Source organism: Heliangelus exortis, chromosome 2, assembly GCF_036169615.1.
Source record: "Heliangelus exortis chromosome 2, bHelExo1.hap1, whole genome shotgun sequence".
Classification (NCBI taxonomy): domain Eukaryota; kingdom Metazoa; phylum Chordata; class Aves; order Apodiformes; family Trochilidae; genus Heliangelus; species Heliangelus exortis.
Window position 1 is genome coordinate 91,153,209 of NC_092423.1, and position 20,693 is coordinate 91,173,901.

Here is a 20,693-nt window from a genome sequence, read left to right on the forward strand (position 1 = left end):
ACACTTGAGGTTGTAGAGGCAATTCAGTAAAATAAAAAGTTAAGATTTTAAGTACCTGCATCACCCCCTAAAAACAAAGGCTTTTGTGACCCTACAGACCTCACATAGCCTAAATGTGTTCTGCACTGTCTCCTGGTTCTGCCATAGGCCTGGACAAAAGCTTGGTGCTTGCCTCATTGTGTTTCTCATAACCTCAGACTATTTCTGAGGACAGGGGTGTTGGACTAGATGATCTTTTGAGGTCCCTTCCAACCCCTAACTTTCTATGATTCTATGACCAGAGGAGTGGTGCCTTTTCACCCATTCAGCACCATCTGTTCCCACTTGAGGTTCTCTAAAAGACACTTACACTGGTGAGAGTCCAGGGAATATCTTCCTGAGGCAGGTCCCAATGTGTGCCAGCACCTCGTTCACATCCTCCGAGGATGCCATCTTCATGGAGATGCTGCATTTCTCAGTTTCCATAATCAACTATAAATAACAGGGCAAGAACTGGGTATCACATAATTCACATCCATTTAAAAAGGAGAACATTATGAATGCTCCAGGTAAACTTTCTGAAAGTTGTTGATTGTACAAGACAAGACCGTGGTTCTCAAACTTTGCATTGCCTAACAGTACCCTGCTTCCCACTGGAAAAAAATTTTCAAAGAATCCTGACCTCAGCTGACTCTTCAAAATCCAAGACCTTTTCACAGCATTGTCATCTTTTGAAACACATCCCAGAACACCAGAAGAAGCGAATGGAGCCTGACAGGAAACTACTGAACGAGCAGGAAACTACTGAACTTCCTCCAGCAAAAAGTAGAAAGTCTTTCATGGCTGTGATCCTCTGGAAAAGTTCTAATGCTTTCATCTATGCTGTTTAAGAAAACGTTATGGTAATATTTTGTATCAGTTCAGATGAAGTAGTAATTCAACTGAAATAGCTGTCTGGGGGATATGTGCTTCAGATATAGGGGAAAAGAAAGTCTTTTGCTGTCCATCTCCTTTATACACTGAGAATCAAATAGATTACAGCATGACAGACACATCAGCTCTGCTGCTGCTTTCAGGTGTATCACAGGAAGCAAAATTAAGTTTCTCGCTTCTCCAATGTGAATATTTAGCACAAAACAAGTCAAACTTTTTGACAAGCTGTCAAAAGCTTGTGCATAAAAAGAAAGAGGCTAACTTTAGGAATAAATAAGAAGTGTAGACAGACAGTACAAGAGGGGACACTATGTAGTATGCTGGAGAGGATTGCTTTTCACTGTGAATTACTCCCAGGGCTCTTTTGGTTCTCAGTTCATGTCCAGGGTCACCTGCAGGATACTTCTTGAAGAGGCAGTATTACCCCAAAAGCACACTGAAAATCTTCACACCTTTTCCCACTGATTCAACTCCTTTCTGAACTTGTTGCTGTCACTCCCTGAAGATGAACGAGTGGGAAAGTTACAACTGCTTTTCATAATCACTAATATTAACACAACTATTCCCTGTATTATTCTGGCCATTTGTTCATTTATCTTACGGCAGGAACCTCTTCATGGTTTTCTGTGGGATGCCTAGCACAAGACTACATCCTTCAGGCATCGCAGATATAACACGGGGTGCAGGAAAACTGTAGCAATACCCTCTGCCCCACTAGCAATAGTCTAGGATTCTGCCTGCCTTCAGCTTTAAGCCTTACATGCTTAAAACACAAATGAATGCAAACATACAAAACCTTAGAAAATATTTTTAGGAAAATGATAAGCTAAGTGAGGCTGCTGAAGAACACTTGTAAACCCTGACACTGTGGTGATTGTCTATGTCTCCAGAAATAAGTAGCATTAGCTACCATGGCATTTTAGATACTTAAAGACACAAAAACATGCAAAGAATTTACTACATGTCTCCCCATAGAAACAGCAAACATCTGGACCTTTTTTTCCCCCTCTCCTTTTAGGAAAGCTTCAAAAGCTAGGTTTAAAAGATGGCACGTTAAAAATAATGAGAGCTTTTCAGAGTTCAAAAAAGCATCAGATACTCCTATTCTTAAAAAACTCTTTAAAAGCCAACCAGACATGAAACACATGAAGACTTTTACACAACTGGACTGTCAAATCCTGTCAACATATTCACCTTATGAACGAAAAATATATTGAAGACATTTCTATTCAGCACCTTTTTTTTGACATTCACTTTCTTGGGCACATAACTTGCTGTCAAATATATTTAGTGCTGTGTACTGTAATGGCACCGAAATCTTTGGAAGCAAACCATTTCTGCCTGCAATGCAAACAGTAGCTTCTGGATTCACCATAAAGGTAACACCACACAAGCCATTCAAGGTTGGGTGGTGATGATGCTAAACCAGCCACCATTGTTTTATCATCTCTGAGCAAAATATTCACTTGAAACAAACAAAAACTTGTACCATATTCAACTAGAAAAAAAATATTCATATTGTCATGCCATCTGTATCATACATTTCTAAGACCCACTCTTTAAATTCGTACTTTTAAGAATTTAAAGCATTATGAATGTAAGAATGCAAACATACAGTGTGCTCACCAGATGGGGACACCTGCACGTCAGAGCACTACCTCCTTGCCTGGGACAGATTTAGCAATGCATAAGCTTTTATCTAGAATACACTCACCTGACCTGGTTTACTGGAAGTTACTCCTTGGATTTCCAAGTAACTGAAAGTTAGTTCTAACTGTAGTTAAAAAAGAAAATGGCACGTTATTGTAAATGTCATTTTAAAAAGCACTCAAGCTTTTCAGTGAAGTTAAAAAAACCTTGTGCAAGGCTACTGTTATTTTACATCAATTTCTACAATAGCACTCATCAATTTCTGCAATTAACACTAAGTACTTGTTCATATCCATTGCTTGTTACTGGTTCAAACGGTTATTAGAGATTATAGGAATACAATACCGGACCTTTTACATAAGCTTATAATAAAAATCTACACCAAAATTTTACTATAAAAAGCATAATTTATACAATACCCTACTGATATTCACCCTTGTGACTGAATAATCTTTAATTACAATAATTACAGCATCATATATAGTACTCTTTCTTCAGTTACACTGACCATAGATGTGAAAACTTTTGCTGCATAGAAGCTGAAGGGACATGCAAACACAATTATATATATACACATAAATAAAGATACAAATACAGATATTTAAATGCTAAAGACTCCTTTAGCATGACTAAACATGGGAGGAAACAATACATTAGCTTTGTCTGAATGGGTTATCGGGATAACAGAGTTAGGAAAGGCAGGGAAGAAGGGCGAACATACGAAGAAGGGCGAACATACTAAATCCAAACAGAAGATCAGAAAGGCAACAGGAAAGTCCTTCTCCAAGGACTTATCTAGGGCTACAGAGAATGTACTAAGATCTGAATTCATAATTACGTAGATGAACACCATGACAGCTGAGATATGCAGAAAAAAACAAACCTCTTGAACTTAATCAAAACTAGAGGGCAAGACATCAGCATGGCCATTTCCTTTTATTTATAATTTAAACCATTGTAACTGAACAGTCTGTTTGAATTGCGTGAAGTTTCCCATACTTTATCTTACCTAGGTTTACAGTCAGGCTGCTCACAGGCTGACAAACACTGTATTATTTCTTTTCAGATTATGTGGCAAACTTTTTAAAGATAACCTTGAATGACTCCTGGGGTATTCAGAACCTAGAAGCAGCTCTCAAGACTCTCTCCCCCCATTAAGACTACAACAGTGCATGAAGAAGTCAGGAATGGAGGTACCAATTTCCAACCTTAAGAAACACCTAAGTTTTCCAGAAGGCAGCAAGATAGTAGGGAGAGCTCCAAAACACCAAAGTCTCACTGACAAATCTCTAAGCTGTCATGAACAGTGTTGCTGAAGGATGAAGCCACCCCAAAAATTCCTACTGAAGTAATAATGATTTAGAATGCTTTAAAACTTAGGGGATTTTCATGAAATAGAAGACCTTTTTAAAGCACTAAGCTACATTGTCTACTCATAGATGCACAGACTGAAGATGCTATTTCTATCTACTTGTTCTTTGTTGCCAATTTTCTGAATACCTTCCCCTTCAACCCATGATTTGACAGCAGCAGAAGACATAAGCACCCCGCAGATGCTTCTGTGCAAAGTCCACCTTTCACCAGAGACCCAGCTTAGTAACCAAACAATTCTGGAGTTTTCAATGAGTCTTCATGTATTTTCCTTCACTTTTTCTGTTGTGTGGACAGCATCCCACAGCAAACAGGCAGTTTTAGACCACAGGGGTACTACTGCAGCTGTTAAGAATGCAAGTGCACAAAGGGAACTGAGGCAGGAGAGGCAGAACCAGCACAAGCATCTTCCAAGTGCCTATACCAGAATCCTTCATTCTTCCAAGAGTAAGGTACCCACTTATCAAATTTTTCAGTTTCTGATTTGCAAGCTAAGACTTTTTTGATGGCAGAATATGGTTCTGTGCTGTTTATTCAGGCCAGAAAGATTAAAAAAAAAAACAAACAAATCCATAGCAGCTCTTGCTCACTACTGGACTAAGACAGACTACCCATACAGACGTGAAACACTCTTTTTCTCCAGTGCTACTCAAATTCAGCATAGACACTATCTAGTATTTATTTACCAAAATCAAAGTGAAATGTTAGGGAAAGGTTTCTATGACTGGAATCCTTCCTATTTTGGAAATTATTTACCTGCCTAACAGACTGAAGGTTCTGCTTTTGCTACTGTATTTTGTATGTGCAAACATATACATATTCATATACATGATCAAAAATTATTTTCTACTCCTACAAAAAGTTTACACAGATCCAAATGAACAAATTAATTCTGCAAAAAATCTTTTAGCTAGAATTAACAAATACCAGGAAATGTTGCAATATCTCTGTAGTTCATCTTTGATTCATTTTTTCGCTTTAAAAAATGGATTTACAGTCACTGGGTTGCAGCAAAAATACAGAACACATTCTAAATATAGTCTACCTGAAACTATGAAATAATTTTTGCAAGGTTTAAAAAAAAACACAATTTCATTTAATAGTTAAAATTATATATGTTTCTAATAATCTTAAAAAACCATGAGTGCCTCTCATTTAGGAACCCTGCAGATACCAAGCCAGCTAATTTCAGGTTCCAATTTTTTCCAATCAGTTTCCAATTTTTTACTGAAAGCTGGCACTAGAAATATGTTCCAGAACCTGAAATATACATCCACAAATACTTCATATGCTTACCTGTGGGCTTGCTGGAACATGTAAAATTGCAGCTACATTTTTTACAGACTGCAGCAAGAATTAGTAGGAGTATCTCCTTTCTTATTAGTCCGTGTAGATTAGTGGAAATGAACAGACTGGACCTGAGTGTAAAGCTGTAAGGTGGCCATTGTAATACCCTGGCTCTAAAGATAGTCGTGGGAGTTGATATTCTAGTTAATTAACCTTTATTCTTTTCAACTTTGATCCTTGTTTAGTAGATATGTCCCAGCAGCACTGTTTAAGGAAAAACGAAGCTTGAAATCAGATGTAGTAATAACAATTACTCAGAAACAGCCACCTCTCAGCACAATTAATTCTGTGTGAGGTTCCCAAGAAATAAAGTGTCTTTGCTGCATGTTCTCAGCTGTCTTGATAGCAGCTACTGTGTCTCAGATATACAGAAGTCCTCAGGCTTAGAAAGCTTGTGAGTGGCTTTTGAAAATATTAGACTGGAAAATTCAGTAAGTTTCACTAATCTGTCTAAAAAAAATGCATTTTCAACCACCCTAATAATGGTTCATATGCATAGAATTTAATTTTGACATAAATCATGAGCAGGCAGTTTCTTCTTATCACCTTTCTTCCATTTGTTATCACTAATGAAAGTCACACTTTCATTAGTAAAGCACACATGTTCTAAATCCCCGTGAAGACAGAAACAAGCTTTTCAGCTGTGTAAATTAATTTATGAAAAGGAGTTTTGAGGGGTGTCTGTAACACTGAAGCAGAAGTACAGCTACTCCTTAGCTCTCCAAGCCCTAGCTTTCAAGAGCTTTTCGATGAATGACAATGGCTTTGCTATTATTTTACAAGATCACCATCACCATCTGTCCATCATACTGACATCGCACTGATGTCTGAATTGTTCATCAACTGGGTCTGTATTTCCATGCAACCAGTCACCAAACTCCATCTTCAAAACAGGCTGCAAACTACTATGATCCAAAAACCAACAGAGAGCCAACCAGAGACATCTGTGCTGCAGGGGGGGTGTGATCAACTGAAGGAAACAGATCTCAGCTGAAATTCAAGCTGGTGTCATCTACCTGTCTGTCAGCATCTTCGAACTCTAGTGAAGGACAGTCACATTTATCAGTGACCATAGCTGAAAAGCTGGTATAAATCATGCCTTTTACTGATCCTGCTTTTTCTGTAAAGCACATATATACACATGCCCCCCTGCACACACACAAACATATAAAACACAGTAAAATATAACAGGTGCCAAATTATTCCCTGATTCCAAATTGGACAGGAAAAAGGGGGAATGGTTTAAAGGTTGAATAGAGATTTAGATCAGATTAAGAAATTTTCTATGAGGTGGTGAGACAGTGGAACAGGTTGCTCAGAGAGGTTGTAGATGCCCCCTCCCTGAAATGTTCAAGGCCAGGCTGGACATGACTTTCAGCAACCTGATCGAGGGGTAGGTGTCCCTGCCCATGGCAGGAGAGTTGGATCTATATGATCTTTAAGGCCCATTCCAACCCTGGCCATCCTGTGATTCTATGATCTTCCACATAAGTCATTTCATTCACGTGTTAATTATCTTTCTTGACTACAACAATCATTACAAATTGCCCTAAGAATACAAAAACCAATTCACCAGCACTGGCATGGAAAGTTGACAAGATGCTTTTCAAAATGAACCACAGAAATCAACAGAAAACAGCAAAACTGAATAAAACTCAACATAATATCTGTCTCCAACAAGGAATGAAGCTATCAAGACTATCTGGACATAAACTGTCCCATCAGGGTCCTGTCACAGTTCTTATGTTTCCATGATAATTCTTCACACAACTGCATTTCTGTAAGATAAAATTCCTATAAAACTGTATATATAAACTGACAAATGCATTTAAGACAGACACCAATAATAAGAAGCACCATTCTAACAAACTCAATGTCATGCAACATATCATTCCTTAATTATTTTTTTTTAAACAGACACGCAGAATAACTAAAATACGCTAAGTTTTTTACAACCTAGCTTATGCAGCCTAAATTTGTACCTAAAAGCCCAAAATATTTATAGGAACAGCAGCTTTACCTTGGTGGGAATCCGAGATGTTAAAAGAAATGCCCGACATGATGCCAACACCTGTTGAAAAAGAAGAACAGATTTTGTAAGAAATGTTTATCAGGAATATTATTAAAAATTTCCTTTTAGGAAAATTCTGGAACCAAAGGACACAAGCCTCGAGTTGCATGAGTGATGACTCCCTTTGCTGTCATGCACTGAAGGAAGCAAAACTGGTCTCAGATACAACAGAGGATAGTAAAGACTGATGAATTATATAAGGTAACATCAAACAGATGAAATCCATATAATCAGTGTCTCAATATCTAAAGTGAACTTTGTGACATTTTTAAAAGAAACAAGGATAAGAAGTCCTACCAGGACACATGATGTACTTAAATACAAAGAAAATATGCAACAAACATTACAATATTAGTAATATAAGAGACCATAAGCATTTTTTGGAGACAGTGCACTTCTAGAGTAACAATGCAAAGATTTGTCATCACCACCACCTCCATTTCTTCTCCAGTGAGAATGGAAAAACATCACTAGATTAGTAAGACCAGTGACTCCAGGGAGAAAACACAATAATGCATAAGTTATTGCCTATTAGAACAAAATTACATATAAAGGTAACACTCCAGTGTCCAGTAGTACATTCCACTCACATTTTTCAGGCTTTGTAAAAGGGATGATTCATTTTGCAAAACTACAGAATTGCTTTTTCATTTACCTGCCTACAGAATTAGTCGTAGGTGGCTCCATCCTTTCCCAGACAAAAAACCCTGATAGTAATTCAAACACCCGGATCAAACAGCTGAGATCTCCTGAACATAGCTCTGCTCAGTGAGTGATGAGCATCATCACCTGTGGGTGAGCAGGTTGACACAAAACACGTTCCTCACTCAGAGAGGGAGCACCAGCCTGAGAAGGTAACCCAATACCCAGCTCTGAATGCCATTCAAATACTTTGGAGGTTGGATTTCAGCAGTGCTATCTCAGCTGAACCACATCTTGCTAAAACCTAAAAGCATGAATGCTGCTATGTACCAGTGTTGGATATTTGCAGACTGTTTTAGGGTTTATGTGATGAGACCTAGTGCTCTGGTCATCACTGGTGCAGAGCCAGACCAGCGTAGACACAGCAGGACAGCTGGTTACAGGGAAATCACACCACAGTCATGTTACATGAGATTTGCTGTATATATGTGTTAAAGCTACTTTCTGGGGACTGACAGGGTCCCTTTAACATGATTATGCCACATATGAACAGTCCAAATAATAGAGGTAAATCCAATCCAGGTAATCAGAAGGCACTAACTTTCCAATTATGTTGGAAAAGGATGTTCCAAAAGAGAATATGCCAGTGTATCACTGCATGGTTGATGTACTAAGGCTCCAAAAGTGATGAAGCACCCACTTACCTAAAGAAGTTACATTTAAATACAAAGTAGAAGATTGCTATAAGATGATACCCCCCAACTCAGCAGGTAAAGAAATGACTCTTGAGCATTAAGGTAGTACTAAGAAGCCTGAGCCCTCTAATCCAATAACACTGTTTTCACAGTTGAGACTGTCAAAAACAAGTAAGAATTTGATCTTTACATAAAGTCAATTGAAGACAAAGTCAAGTATTACTGCAAAATTAATGTCCCACCTTGGCAACAGCAAAACTAGATATTTTTTTGACAATGGCATCATAATTGGCCAACAGGAGGCTTGGCATTTATCAGATTTTCAGCTGCTAAATCTGTGAGTATGCATTGTGACTTTTGACAGGAGAAGCTTTGTTTACTGCTTTCTGATTATTATTTTTTTTTAATCTTTTCAAAATGTTGCCATTTTTGTTCAGATTTAGTAAAACAGTAGCCTCTACCCCAAATTAACTTGACACTCATTGGATAAGCTGCAAATCGTGAACAGTTTCCAGTGACCTCCTTCTCCTAGATAAGCCTGCGGTGCATAAACAAATAATGGCTATTAAGATACTGGCTTGGTAGTACTTACAAGGGCAATAGAACACACATTACAGACTACTTAAAACAATGTATGCCACTATTCCTTCCCTTGGGAACTACAATGCGGGAACCAAAGGCAGAGGCACATGGGGGGTTTTCACACTGACAGTTCAAGTCCTCTTTTAAACACCAAGATATTTTTGTGAAGGAAGTCCCAGATCTCTGTTGCATTCTGCTGACACGAATAATGAGCATGTATTTATTTGCACAATTGTCTAGGTCTTTCAGAAGTATTCAGGAGTGCTGACATATTAAAAGGTAGATTCTAGATTTTCTGAAGTTTTTAATTTCTGCATGAAAAAAAAACCCTAAAAAGCAAAAATAGCCACTAGTTACTCTGTAGCAGTCCTCAAGCACCTCATGGAGAAGACTCCACCACCCTATACTTATTTTGCACCCAGGGAACCTTGAGTACAGGAGTAATGTCATGGTCAAATTCACTTGTAAAACCAGAGCTTCAGAGGAACAAATCCCTATCCAGCCACAACTCTGAACAAAATGTTTCCCCACTCACAGCCCACCAAGAATATCAGCTGGGCACAGTGTGTAACCTACTTTATCTTCTGATAAGAAAATGGTCACATGTTCAGCTCAATAAGTAGCAGCCTCATTCCTCCATAACCATATTGCTTGGTCACAAGTGTTACTCAACCATTACGAAAGTTAAAAGATCTCACCAGAAGAGATGTTGTAACCAACCTGGAACCAAAAAGTTTAGGGGTGCTTGATGTGAAGGCAGCAAACACAACCAGGCAAATTTTATAGGGGCTATGCAGCTTGGCTGCTGCTCCACGGAAGGCACAAATAAAAGAGAATTACAATTAGTTTAATGTAGCCTCAGTCTGTCTGACTACCCTGCCTTTTTTCAAGCACAAAATAGGAAGCATTTGAATGTTAAGTGACTCCTACTCACACAGATACTCGAGTTGATGATTTCCTAAAGTTTTTATCACTCCAAAATCTGTAGCACTCTCTACACTGCTCACAAGGTACCTGAAACAAGTTAAAATTTGGAAGCTATTTTGGAAAAGTTCACCATAAACACTCTCTGAAAATTATTTCTCCAGAGACTCTTCTGTTTCCCAGAATAAATAATGTGTCAGCAACTATAATTAATTTGAACACAGATCTTCAGTGAGTATATCAACAACATGTAAACATACAGATGCATTTTGTGATGGATTGTCAAATCCGAGCCTTATTACCCATTTCAGCAGAGTAAGGGCTGCTCTGGGCTAACCCAGGCAGACAGCCTACCTGGCAGTCAGTTTTGGGAAGATCATTAGAGCTCTGTGCTAATTGTATCTGTTTTGCCAGACAGATCCCAGCAACTCAAGCCACCTAATCTATATTTAAAGCTGTTTCACATTCATAAGCAAATGAAAAAAATCTTTTAATGATCACTATTACACTGTTTAAAATGCCTAGGAATAAGGAGTTCTGGAAAATACAGGGAGCGTGCACAGCTACGTGATTGAATAAAAACCAAAACTAAACAGTCCCAGCACTTCATGGGCCCTGGAAAGTCCTGTGGTGCTCACTCCACTCACTGCTAGCACAGATGTTTTGAAACTTTCCTTTGCTGAAATTTCAAAAACATCATGGATAGACCAAATGTTTTTATCTCGCTGGAAAGCTGATCAACACAGACATTTAAAAAAAGAACAAAAACAAGACCCAGAAAACAAAAAAACCTTAGTATTTTATCAATTATTGCAGTTTTACTTCTTAAAATGCACTCTCTGATCCCTTACATTCTCTGATCCTTTTCTTCTACTGTAGTTTAGTCCTCTGCCCACAGCATTTGCCATTTTGGCAGCCTCAAAACTGCTTCCATCTCTTCCATTACCATTTACATGAAGAAAGAAGCATTTGTGACAGGTTTTGTTATTTAGATATCCACAATTTTGAGAAGCCCTTGAAGACGAGAAAACAGGAGAAAACTTTGACTTATGTACTTCCTTGCCATACCATCTGTATTTTTATCATTATTCATTACCATTATTATCCCAAATATTTTTTTAAGTCTTTTTAAAGTTTCTACTCTTACTAATTGCTTTATGATTTCTATCATAGGCTTTCCATTACTATTACTGACTCAATATCTAATGTACACATAACAATGTGAGGTAAAGCAGCATCACTAATACAGTGTTTTGTTTTGATAAAATACAGATGAATCAATAGATGTTAGAGCATCCAGCCTCTCTCAGTCCCTGTAGGATCGAGCGGTCATTTCCTGGGTTGCATGCCTGATGCTGTAAATGCTTCATCCTGGAGCAATTGGAGTTCGATTAGATAAAAGGCCCCTTTTGGCACCATGTGAGAGATGTTGGAGGTGGTTTGGAACGAAGAGGTCTCTGTTAAAAGCACTCCCTACACACAGAGGCTGGCTGACATCCTGGAGGTCTTTTTTTTTTGGTGTCTAATTAGCCCAGGAACAACACGAACATGTGTGATGTTTCTAAAAGGCTGGTGTCACTTGGCATCAGGTGGGTGTCTGCAGAGCACTGACACCAGCAAAGCACCTCGGTTCATCCCCAAAGTCTAAGGGGCTGAATTTCACTCTGACCATTCAGTCTCAGCCACTTTTAAAATGTTATCTATGATAAAACCATTGACAAACCCTGTTCACTCCTGTTCCAAGTCCTACTTATTTATCCACCAGCACTAAAGCAGTCTTTCTTTCATAGCTGGGGAAGGTCCTTTGGGAAGCTGTTAGTGCAATTCAGTTCTTGGCATTCTCACACAAAAAAACAGAATTTCTCCCTTCCTCAGCTGACCTTAGCTAAGTTGAACATGTTCCCAGGCTTGCCTAAGTTGTCAGGGACTGTGCAGCCAGCCAAAGACCTACGCAAAACACATCCCAGAGCAAACCCTTAGTGGCAAGGGAAGCTGTTTTTTTCATCAGTACAATTCTCTCCTGTCCAAGACAAGATCATCATTCCTGAAGTCAACCACAGCTTCCTCAACAAGGTTTCCTGGCTGGAGCTGAGGAGAGGGAGCCTGCCTGCCCTCTGCTCTGCCACTGGCATGCTGTATAATGCTCAGGTTTTCATTGATCCTTGCTGCTGTCACTGCATTAAAAACTCAAACCTGATCTGTAAGGCCCTACATCTTACATATTTCTTCGATAGAAAAGGATCCTATGAAGAATTTTTTTTAGTTGAAGTGGGTTCTTACAAAAAAAAAAAAAAGTGGTGTCAGGTATCAGAACTGCTGGCAATCTATCTTCTGTGTTTCAAGAGGAGAAAAGAGAAGCACCTTTCAAATCCATTTACTGAACGTGATGAAGGGACACCACAAGATGGCACAATGGAGTGCTTCGTGCAAATTTCCCTTTCATCCTAAACTTGGGAGTACCCTCTTAATAGACAGGCTGATTTAGCCATCACAGAGCTGTTCCATCATGCAAGGTGGTTTCTACTTCAGAGGCAGCAATGAACGAGTCCTACCTGGAAGACAGTAAGTATCCTCCTTCTAAAACTGACACCAAACCAAGGCATGAACATGCCAAGAGATTTGCCTAAATATAAAGGGCAAAAGGAGGCTTGAAATCTTCACCTTGAAAGAGAAGCTTGGAATAGATGGCTCCGAATTCTGGAGTAGGAGAGAAAAGTGGAGGTTTCTCAGTGAATTAAAACAAACTCTCCTACCTACAGCCAATTCATTTGTTAGCTCCTCAATAGCTGTAACAACACTGATATCACCCCTATGCAACATCCTAAACCTGCAAACTGGTTCTTCTTCTGGGGACCCAGAGCATAAATAAATATATAACCCTGTCTGCCTTGTGTAAACCCAGCCACTTCTGTAAGGGTGACATTTCAGAAGACACTGAGACAGGGGTTTCACCTTTGGCCAGACATCACAGACATCACACCAAGAGGTATCTTGTGATATGGTCACCAGTGGTGCAGACTGGAACTCCTCTGATTCAGACACCATACTCTGAATGAACAATAGAACATACATTGAACAATTTTGTCTCATAACCTATCACTGTCATTAACCATGGAACTACTGAACATGAGCCAACAGTGTGCCCAGGTGGCCAAGAAGGCCAATGGCATCCTGGCCTGTATCAGGAACAGTGTGGCCAGGAGATTCAGGGAAGGGATTCTGCCCCTGTACTCAGCGCTGGTGAGGCCACACCTTGAGTCCTGTGTCCAGTTCTGGGCCCCTCAGTTTAGGAAGGAAATTGAGGTGCTGGAGCAGGTCCAAAGGAGGGCAACTAGGCTGGTGAAGGGACTCCAGCACAGATCCTATGAGGAGAGGCTGAGGGAGCTGGGGCTGTTCAGCCTGGAGAAGAGGAGGCTCAGGGGAGACCTCATCACTCTCTACGACTCCCTGAAAGGAGGGGGTAGCCAGGGGGAGGTTGGTCTCTTTTCCCAGGCAACTCTCAGCAAGACAAGAGGGCACAGTCTCAAGTTGTGCCAGGGGAGGTTTAGGTTGGACATTAGAAAGAATTTCTTTACCAAGAAGGTGATCAGACATTGGAATGGGCTGCCCCGGGAAGTGGTGGATTCTCCGTCCCTGGAGATATTTAAAAAGAGACTGGATGTGGCACTCAGTGCCATGGTCTGGTAACTGCAGCGGTAGTGGATCAAGGGTTGGACTTGATGATCTCTGAGGTCCCTTCCAACCCAGCCAATTCTATGATTCTATGATACTTGCAGAGGGGCAGCCATCTACTGAGTAAGCACACGACTCCCTTGTTCTTCCAACCACTCAGTCATGAAATTGATTTTCATGGTGTTCTGAGAGATGTCCAACGCAGAGCAAATAAGCCAGGGCAACCTGTTGCAGACTGGAAAACTTCCTCACCATTCCCCACACCCCCGTACCATTTCCAGCAACAAAAATCCTAGTGCTGTAAAGCACCAAACACCAGAATCCTCACTACCTGCTCTGACACATGAAAATAGGAAACAGAGAGCAGCAGCATTTCACCAATACACAATCCACTCTGTGGCACTGGACCCAGCCTGGGCTAACCCCAGTTGCAGTAGAGGAGGGGAGCAGGAAGGGTGCAGGCTCACCCACATACATCCATTTGTAACTCATCGCTGAGGCATATAATCCCCAAGGAGTTTTTTCCTTCTCTGCATCTACATTAAACATAAATAGGTCACTAGCACATCAGTGATAATACATCTTTCTTTCAGATTTTTTTTTTCCACTTTTGCCTTCCTCTGTATACAGCCATAACACAGATTCACTGCCCCACATTCAGGTTATGAAGTGTCACAGCAGGATACCTTCCTCACATCTCAGCTTTTTACGATATTCTACCCCCTCAATACTCAGTTATATAGTAGGCTAAAAACATTTAGTCAGCTTCTACTTCAAAAGGCCCTGGGCTCCAGCATCTTCTGTGCAACTGTTTTTACATTCTCTTATTACTTTCTGTCTATTATAGAAAGAGCACCCTTTAGAAATACCTTCCCACCATCTATGCTTCGTGTTTGTATTAAGAAACATCCTTCCTGCATCCATCCTTCCCTCTTCCTGCAGAGCTTCTTTCTTGGTTTACAGACAGGAGCTGAGACTGGGAAAGCATTCTGCTGTGCTGTGTGTGACACTGTTTCTATGCAGAAGCAGTTGGAAATAGATTTTGCTATTGCAGTGCTTTTGTTCTTATCTTTATTTAATTTCATTGCTTAGAAATGGCAGATTAAACATTGCACAGTGCTCTCTTTGTAAGTATGTCACACATAACCATAACGCAAAACTTTAAAGACCAGGAAACAAATAAAAAACTTCAGAGACAGAGGAAACACAATTTGATCCACAATGCAAGTGTTTTATAAGAAACTCCTGTACGACCATTTGTACTGGCTTTTAGTGATCAATAATTAAATGAAGATCCAATTAGTAAAGTGCAATGCACTTAGCTCCACTTAATATTAAAATAAAATAAATAAGCACAGTAAAACAATTTTCCTCAATAGCCAATGCCATAAACCACAGTCTCAATAATATTGACCTTAAAAAGCCCTGAGAGCTAAGGGCCAGAGAAAGATGTCAGCTTAATATATCTGTAGAATTAAGCCTTTTGTGTGTCATATACAAATTGAAACACAAAACCAAATCAATGGGTGGAGACGTACTAAAATCTCCAAGACAAGGTAACTCTTCCCCAAATAAGCTACTGTTACAGGTGCAAGACAAAACCCTCTTCCCCATTGGGTCCAGAGAGGATTTCTCAAGATCATCTCCTCTTCATCACTTCAAAAGCCTCCCTACAGTCCTCAGATGCACTCAGATTTCCCTTTATTCCCCACAGAACCCTCTTTCAATCTCTATCATCTGTAAAATGCAAACTACTCTCTGGAACTAAAGCGACTGTGACAACCACTCCATCCTTAATCACCTGAGGTATGCTGCAAATCTTCACTTTTTTGTATTTTGATATCTTAAGACCATCAATCTTTCAAGAGAGGAATAGTGCTTAAGTGCCACTTCATCACTTTAAAACCCTTAAAAGCTACCACTATACTCCCAAATTTGAATTTTTTTGTTATACTACTTTACATTTTATAAGATAATTTCCTTCAGAGCTTTTTTTTTTTTTTTAAATTTCCAGTGCATCACATTTCCCCTTTGCTAAAGCAATCTTTTCTTTCAGAGCTTTAAAACATCTCCCAGAAAAAAAGGATGAAAAGTACAAACTGCTCCCCTGTCCCCGCACAGGAAGACAGGGCTGGAGGAGACCTCCCTTTCACTGCCCATTGCCATTCCCACATACAACTGCTTTCCTATACTTTATTATTTAAGTGGTAGGTGCTAAAGAGGGCTGAGGCACCTCTCGTGTGGCATACCCACTGCTGATCACCCATCCAGCAGCTTAGCTGATGAGTAGCTAGCATCTTCCAGGGAAAAAACACAAAAGTTCTGTCAGCCACTTCACTCTTACAGCCCAAGCAGCCAAATATCCCACAAACGGTGGTCCCACTCCCCTGCCATGCAGCTGCATATTGCGGGATGGATTTCTTACTAAATTCTGCACACAAATATAAATCCCAGCTTGCAGTCCCTCACCCTGCTCCCACTCCAGTGGGAGTTACCTAGTGCAGTGAGAGCTGCAGAAGACAAACCCCTCAACCCTCACTCTCTTGGGCCACTCCGTACTTTCTCATTTCTCCTCCCTGGACCACACACCAGCCCAGGATAAATCAGGTACAGAGTGTGAAAGGCAGTGTACCACAGAATGTTAAGGCAGGCCCTTAATGTACCTTGCTCCTGTTTCCTCTATTCTTTGGGGGACAATAATGACAATATATTACCTCCTACAGCATCTGTATCATCATAAGCAATGGACCAGAGCCCTGAGGTACTCCCTCGGCACACTAGGAGCCTTCCCCCCTTACCACCTAGGAACAGTAATTACAATCACCCACTTCCTGACAGCCTAACATCTAATAAATAATAATTATTAATAAGAAAATAATATCTAATAAAGTTTTGGGGTCTGAAGCACAGGTCTCATGAGGAGAGGCTGAAGAAGCTGGGGTTATTCAGCCTGGAAAAGAGGAGGTTTAGGGTAGACCTTATTGCTCTCTACAACAACCTGAAAGGAGATTTTAGGGAGGCAGGTGTTGGCCTCTTCTCCCTAGTGACTAGCAACATAACAAGATGAAATGGGTTCAAGTTGCTCCAGAGGTAGTTCAGATTGGATATTAGGAAAAACTTCTTCACTGAAAGAGTGGTGAACCATTGGAACAGGTTGCCCAGGGAGGTGGTGGACTTGCCATCCCTGGGAGCATTTAAAATATGGGCAGACATGGCACTTTGGAAGATTGTTTAATTGTTACACTGGTGCAACAGATGGTTGGACTTGATGATCTTGAAGGTCCTTTCCAAACATAATGATTATATGATACTAATAGTTCTGTACATGGGTGTCCTGGTTTGGGCCAGGATAAACGTAATTTTCTGTCTTGTACTTTTGCTTTCAGCTAAGTCTCTTGTAAGTAGTTGCAGTTGCTGAAATTAACAGCAAGTTTCTCAGTGTCTGCTTCTAGGACTGATAACACTCGATGTTTATAGTTACAGCCAGAGACTGGTGTGCAGAGCCAAGGACACTGCTCAGCTCTGAGGAACATTTTACCCTCCAAGAAGAATAAAGAGGTCCCACCTGCAGCCCTCCTTTGGGGAGGAACAGACAAGACAGATGCCAGAATTGACCAAACAGAGTATTCCATCCCATACACGTCATACTCAGTATAAACTTGAGAGATCACAAGGGTCAAGCCACCTTCCAGCTTCCTGCCCTTCCTGCTTCCCCTTCTTCACCCGTTCCCTGTTTGCTTTGGCATCCTGGGAGGATTCCATCCATTCTTCTGCCTGTGGTCCTGATCCGTGCCAGCCTGAATCTGTGTGTTCCTGCCTCCAGCTCCTGACTGCTGCTGACTCCAGGAGTCCAGCCTGGACTTTCCCAGGGCTGCCCTGCAGCCTCAATGGTGACGTGAGAGTTATTGGGGAAAAGGAGGGAAGGAACGTGGTATCAATTTTCCTGTATATTTGTATATATTTAGTAATTTTTCCTATTTATCATTACTGTTTCATTAAAGCTGTGTAGTTTAGCTTCCAACCCATAAATCTCTCCCTTATTCTCTCTCCTTTCTTTATCAGGGAGGAGAGAGAGATTAATAGAGAGCATCTGTTACTCGGTTTAATTGCCGGGCCAGTGTTAAACTGTGACAATGGGTTACGGCCCAAATTAATGTGAAAACAGAACTCAAAAATAGAGCAAATTCTAGGCCTGCACAACCAGCATGAATACCAGGATGTCATCACACAAATTCAGACAAAATGGACAAGTAGCTGACAAAAGTCAATTATCTCAAACCCCCAGCAATTCTAAGGACACCCTTTGAGCTCTCCTGGATCGTTGTGGGCTGTGACCAGAATCTCCCCTAGGTTGAGACATCTCTCAGGCATAAATTCCTCAAGGACAGTCAAAGCCAAGAAAAGGCCAGGGCAAGATCAACCTCCTTGAGTCTCAATTATCATCTGTAGAGAAGTGTTGATGCAGTGTGAGAATTTACTCCCAGCTCATGAAGAGGGAAATTTAAACTGCAGGGCAGCCTCTTCCAGCCACTTCTTTACCTATTTATGTGCTTGAATAGACACACCTGCCTTCATGAGAGTGAGTGTCTGTGTTTCACTGGACACAAACACTTCTGTCTGTATGCTTTGTATTTATACATATGAATATATATACCCACACACTTTGGTTTAGGATACATTCTAGTAAGTTAGTGTGAACCTTGTAATTCTCAAAACTGTAATAAAGTCACTGTTTTAACTAGAACATACTCTACTGAATCAACTTGTTAATCTTTAAATTGGTTAACGATCAAGTGCTGCTGAAACTTAACCTTTTGATCCACCTCACACCGTGAAAAAAAAAAGAAGTGAATTGTTGCTAAATCATCATCCTGCCAAAATATTTCATCCGCAACAAGGCAGGAAAGCCAAAGGCAAAGCCAGCTTTGGGCTGTGACAGAGCTGATTGCATGTGGCTTCCTCTTAGAGAGAAATTCAGGAATTGCCACATTCCAGGAAAGCAATTTTGCCTCCAACATCCTACAAAAAAATACTTGCAGTTTCACCACACTCCCATCTCACACTCACACCATCTTGTCTGACTAAGATGTACAAACTGCATGTACCAGGCAAAAAGCACTAAGAAACTTTTTGATTTAGAGTTTTTATTCTTTTGTGCTGATTTTAAGGTCATATGATATCAATTACCTAATGCAGTTCAATATTAAAAACTAATATGATCCTGTCCAATATTTTACTGTGGTTATTTTAATACTTTCTGTGCATTATTTACACATTATTCTGTGCATTATTTACTTTGTGTGTGCATTATTATTTAATGCACACTTTGTGTGCATTATTATTGAAATGTACCACATTATCAGTGCCTGTGTTTTACTTGTACAGGTTCTCATGCAGTATATTAACAAGACAAAATGCATGTAATAGCTAAATATCCTTATTTACCTGAGAACATCAGTTTCTAACAATCAAATGGAAATTTAACTTCACAAATGTCAGAAACCACACTAAAGAAATGGAAATTACAATCCATTGAATTAAAAACAAAAGATAATTCTGCTCTGCAAACTTAGAACTTAGGTATAATAATTGGTATACTTGTTACACAACCTCAGTAACAAAAGCCAGGTCCTAGCTACAACAGAAGACTAGTGGTTTGTAAACTACCTTTGCCACTGAAAAATGAGAAAAAAAAAAATCAGCTTGCTTCTCCCAAAAGCCTTCATGAGATTCTGATGCAAAGGTTTTCTAAATCAAACAGTTTCTCTGAACAGTTTTGGGGTGAATTTTGGTTTTCATAGAATCAAAGAATGGCTAGTGTTGGATGGAACCTTAAAGATCATCCAGTTCCAACCCCCCTGCATGGGCAGGGACACCTCCCACCAGACCAAGTTGCTCAAGGCCCCATCCAGCCTGGCCTTGAACACTTCCAGGGAGGGGGCAGCCACAGCTTCCCTGGGCAACCCCTGCCAGTGTCTCACCACCCTCACAGGAAAGAATTTCTTCCTAATGTCTGACCTAAATCTCCCGTCTTCAAGTTCTAAACCATTTCCCCTTGTCCTCTCACTACACACCCATGTACAAAGCCCTACCCCAGCTTTCCTCTGGGCTTCCTTCAGATATTGTAAGGTTGCTATAAGGTCACCTTAGAGCCTCCTCTTCTCCAGGCTGAACAACCCCAACTTCTTCAGCCTGGCTTCACAGGGGAGGTAGTTCCAGCCCTCTCATCATTTTGGTGTCTCTCCTATGGACCCGTTCCAGGAGCTCTTTCTTCATAGTTTTCTTATGTCTCCAGAACTGGACACAGCACTCCAGGTGGGGTCTCACAAGAGCAGAATAGAGAGGGAGAATCACCTCCCTCAGCTGTCTGTCTGTGCTTCTTTTGATGCAACCCAGGACCTGATTCGCTTTCTGGGCTGCAAGCACACACTGATGGCTCTTGTTAAACTTCTGGTCCACTGCCACCCCCAAGTCCCTCTCCTCACAGATGTCCTCAATTCTTTCACCTCCTCAGTTCTGTAAGCACTGAGTCACAGACTTAATGCTGCTTAATCATTGTTCATTTCATAACAGTAGATTCCCAAGAAGTGAGCTTTTAAAAGGCTTCTTCACTACTGCCAACTTGAACAACCCATTTGGCTTTCCCATGCAAGCTACAAAAAGTGTAAAGCTGGGCTTTTTCATTTTGTCTAGAATCATGATATAAGAGCTCTTCTGTTTGCAGACTCTAAATTTTCACTATGGAGAAAGTACAGTCTGACTAAGAGGAAAGGAAACCTAAGAAGAACTTTTGCTTTTTTTAGATGGTGGATTTACCTCTCTGCTCC

At 40.4% G+C, this 20,693-nt stretch overlaps 1 protein-coding gene across 5 annotated transcripts in view; it reads right to left on the bottom strand.

Moving 5' to 3' along the window:
• CARMIL1 (capping protein regulator and myosin 1 linker 1) overlaps nt 1–20,693 on the bottom strand; it is a 194,694-nt gene that overhangs the window by 103,423 nt on the left and 70,578 nt on the right. For all 5 annotated transcript variants that reach the window (XR_011724458.1, XM_071736997.1, XM_071736996.1 and 2 more), the window contains 3 exons: nt 7,301–7,351; nt 2,627–2,686; nt 350–471 (listed from right to left, as the gene is read on the bottom strand). Coding sequence is in view for 4 of the 5 variants with exons in the window: in XM_071736997.1 (XP_071593098.1) it covers nt 350–471; nt 2,627–2,686; nt 7,301–7,351 (233 nt within the window). In the remaining variant the exon portion in view is untranslated. The remainder of the gene's footprint in view (nt 1–349; nt 472–2,626; nt 2,687–7,300; nt 7,352–20,693) is intronic.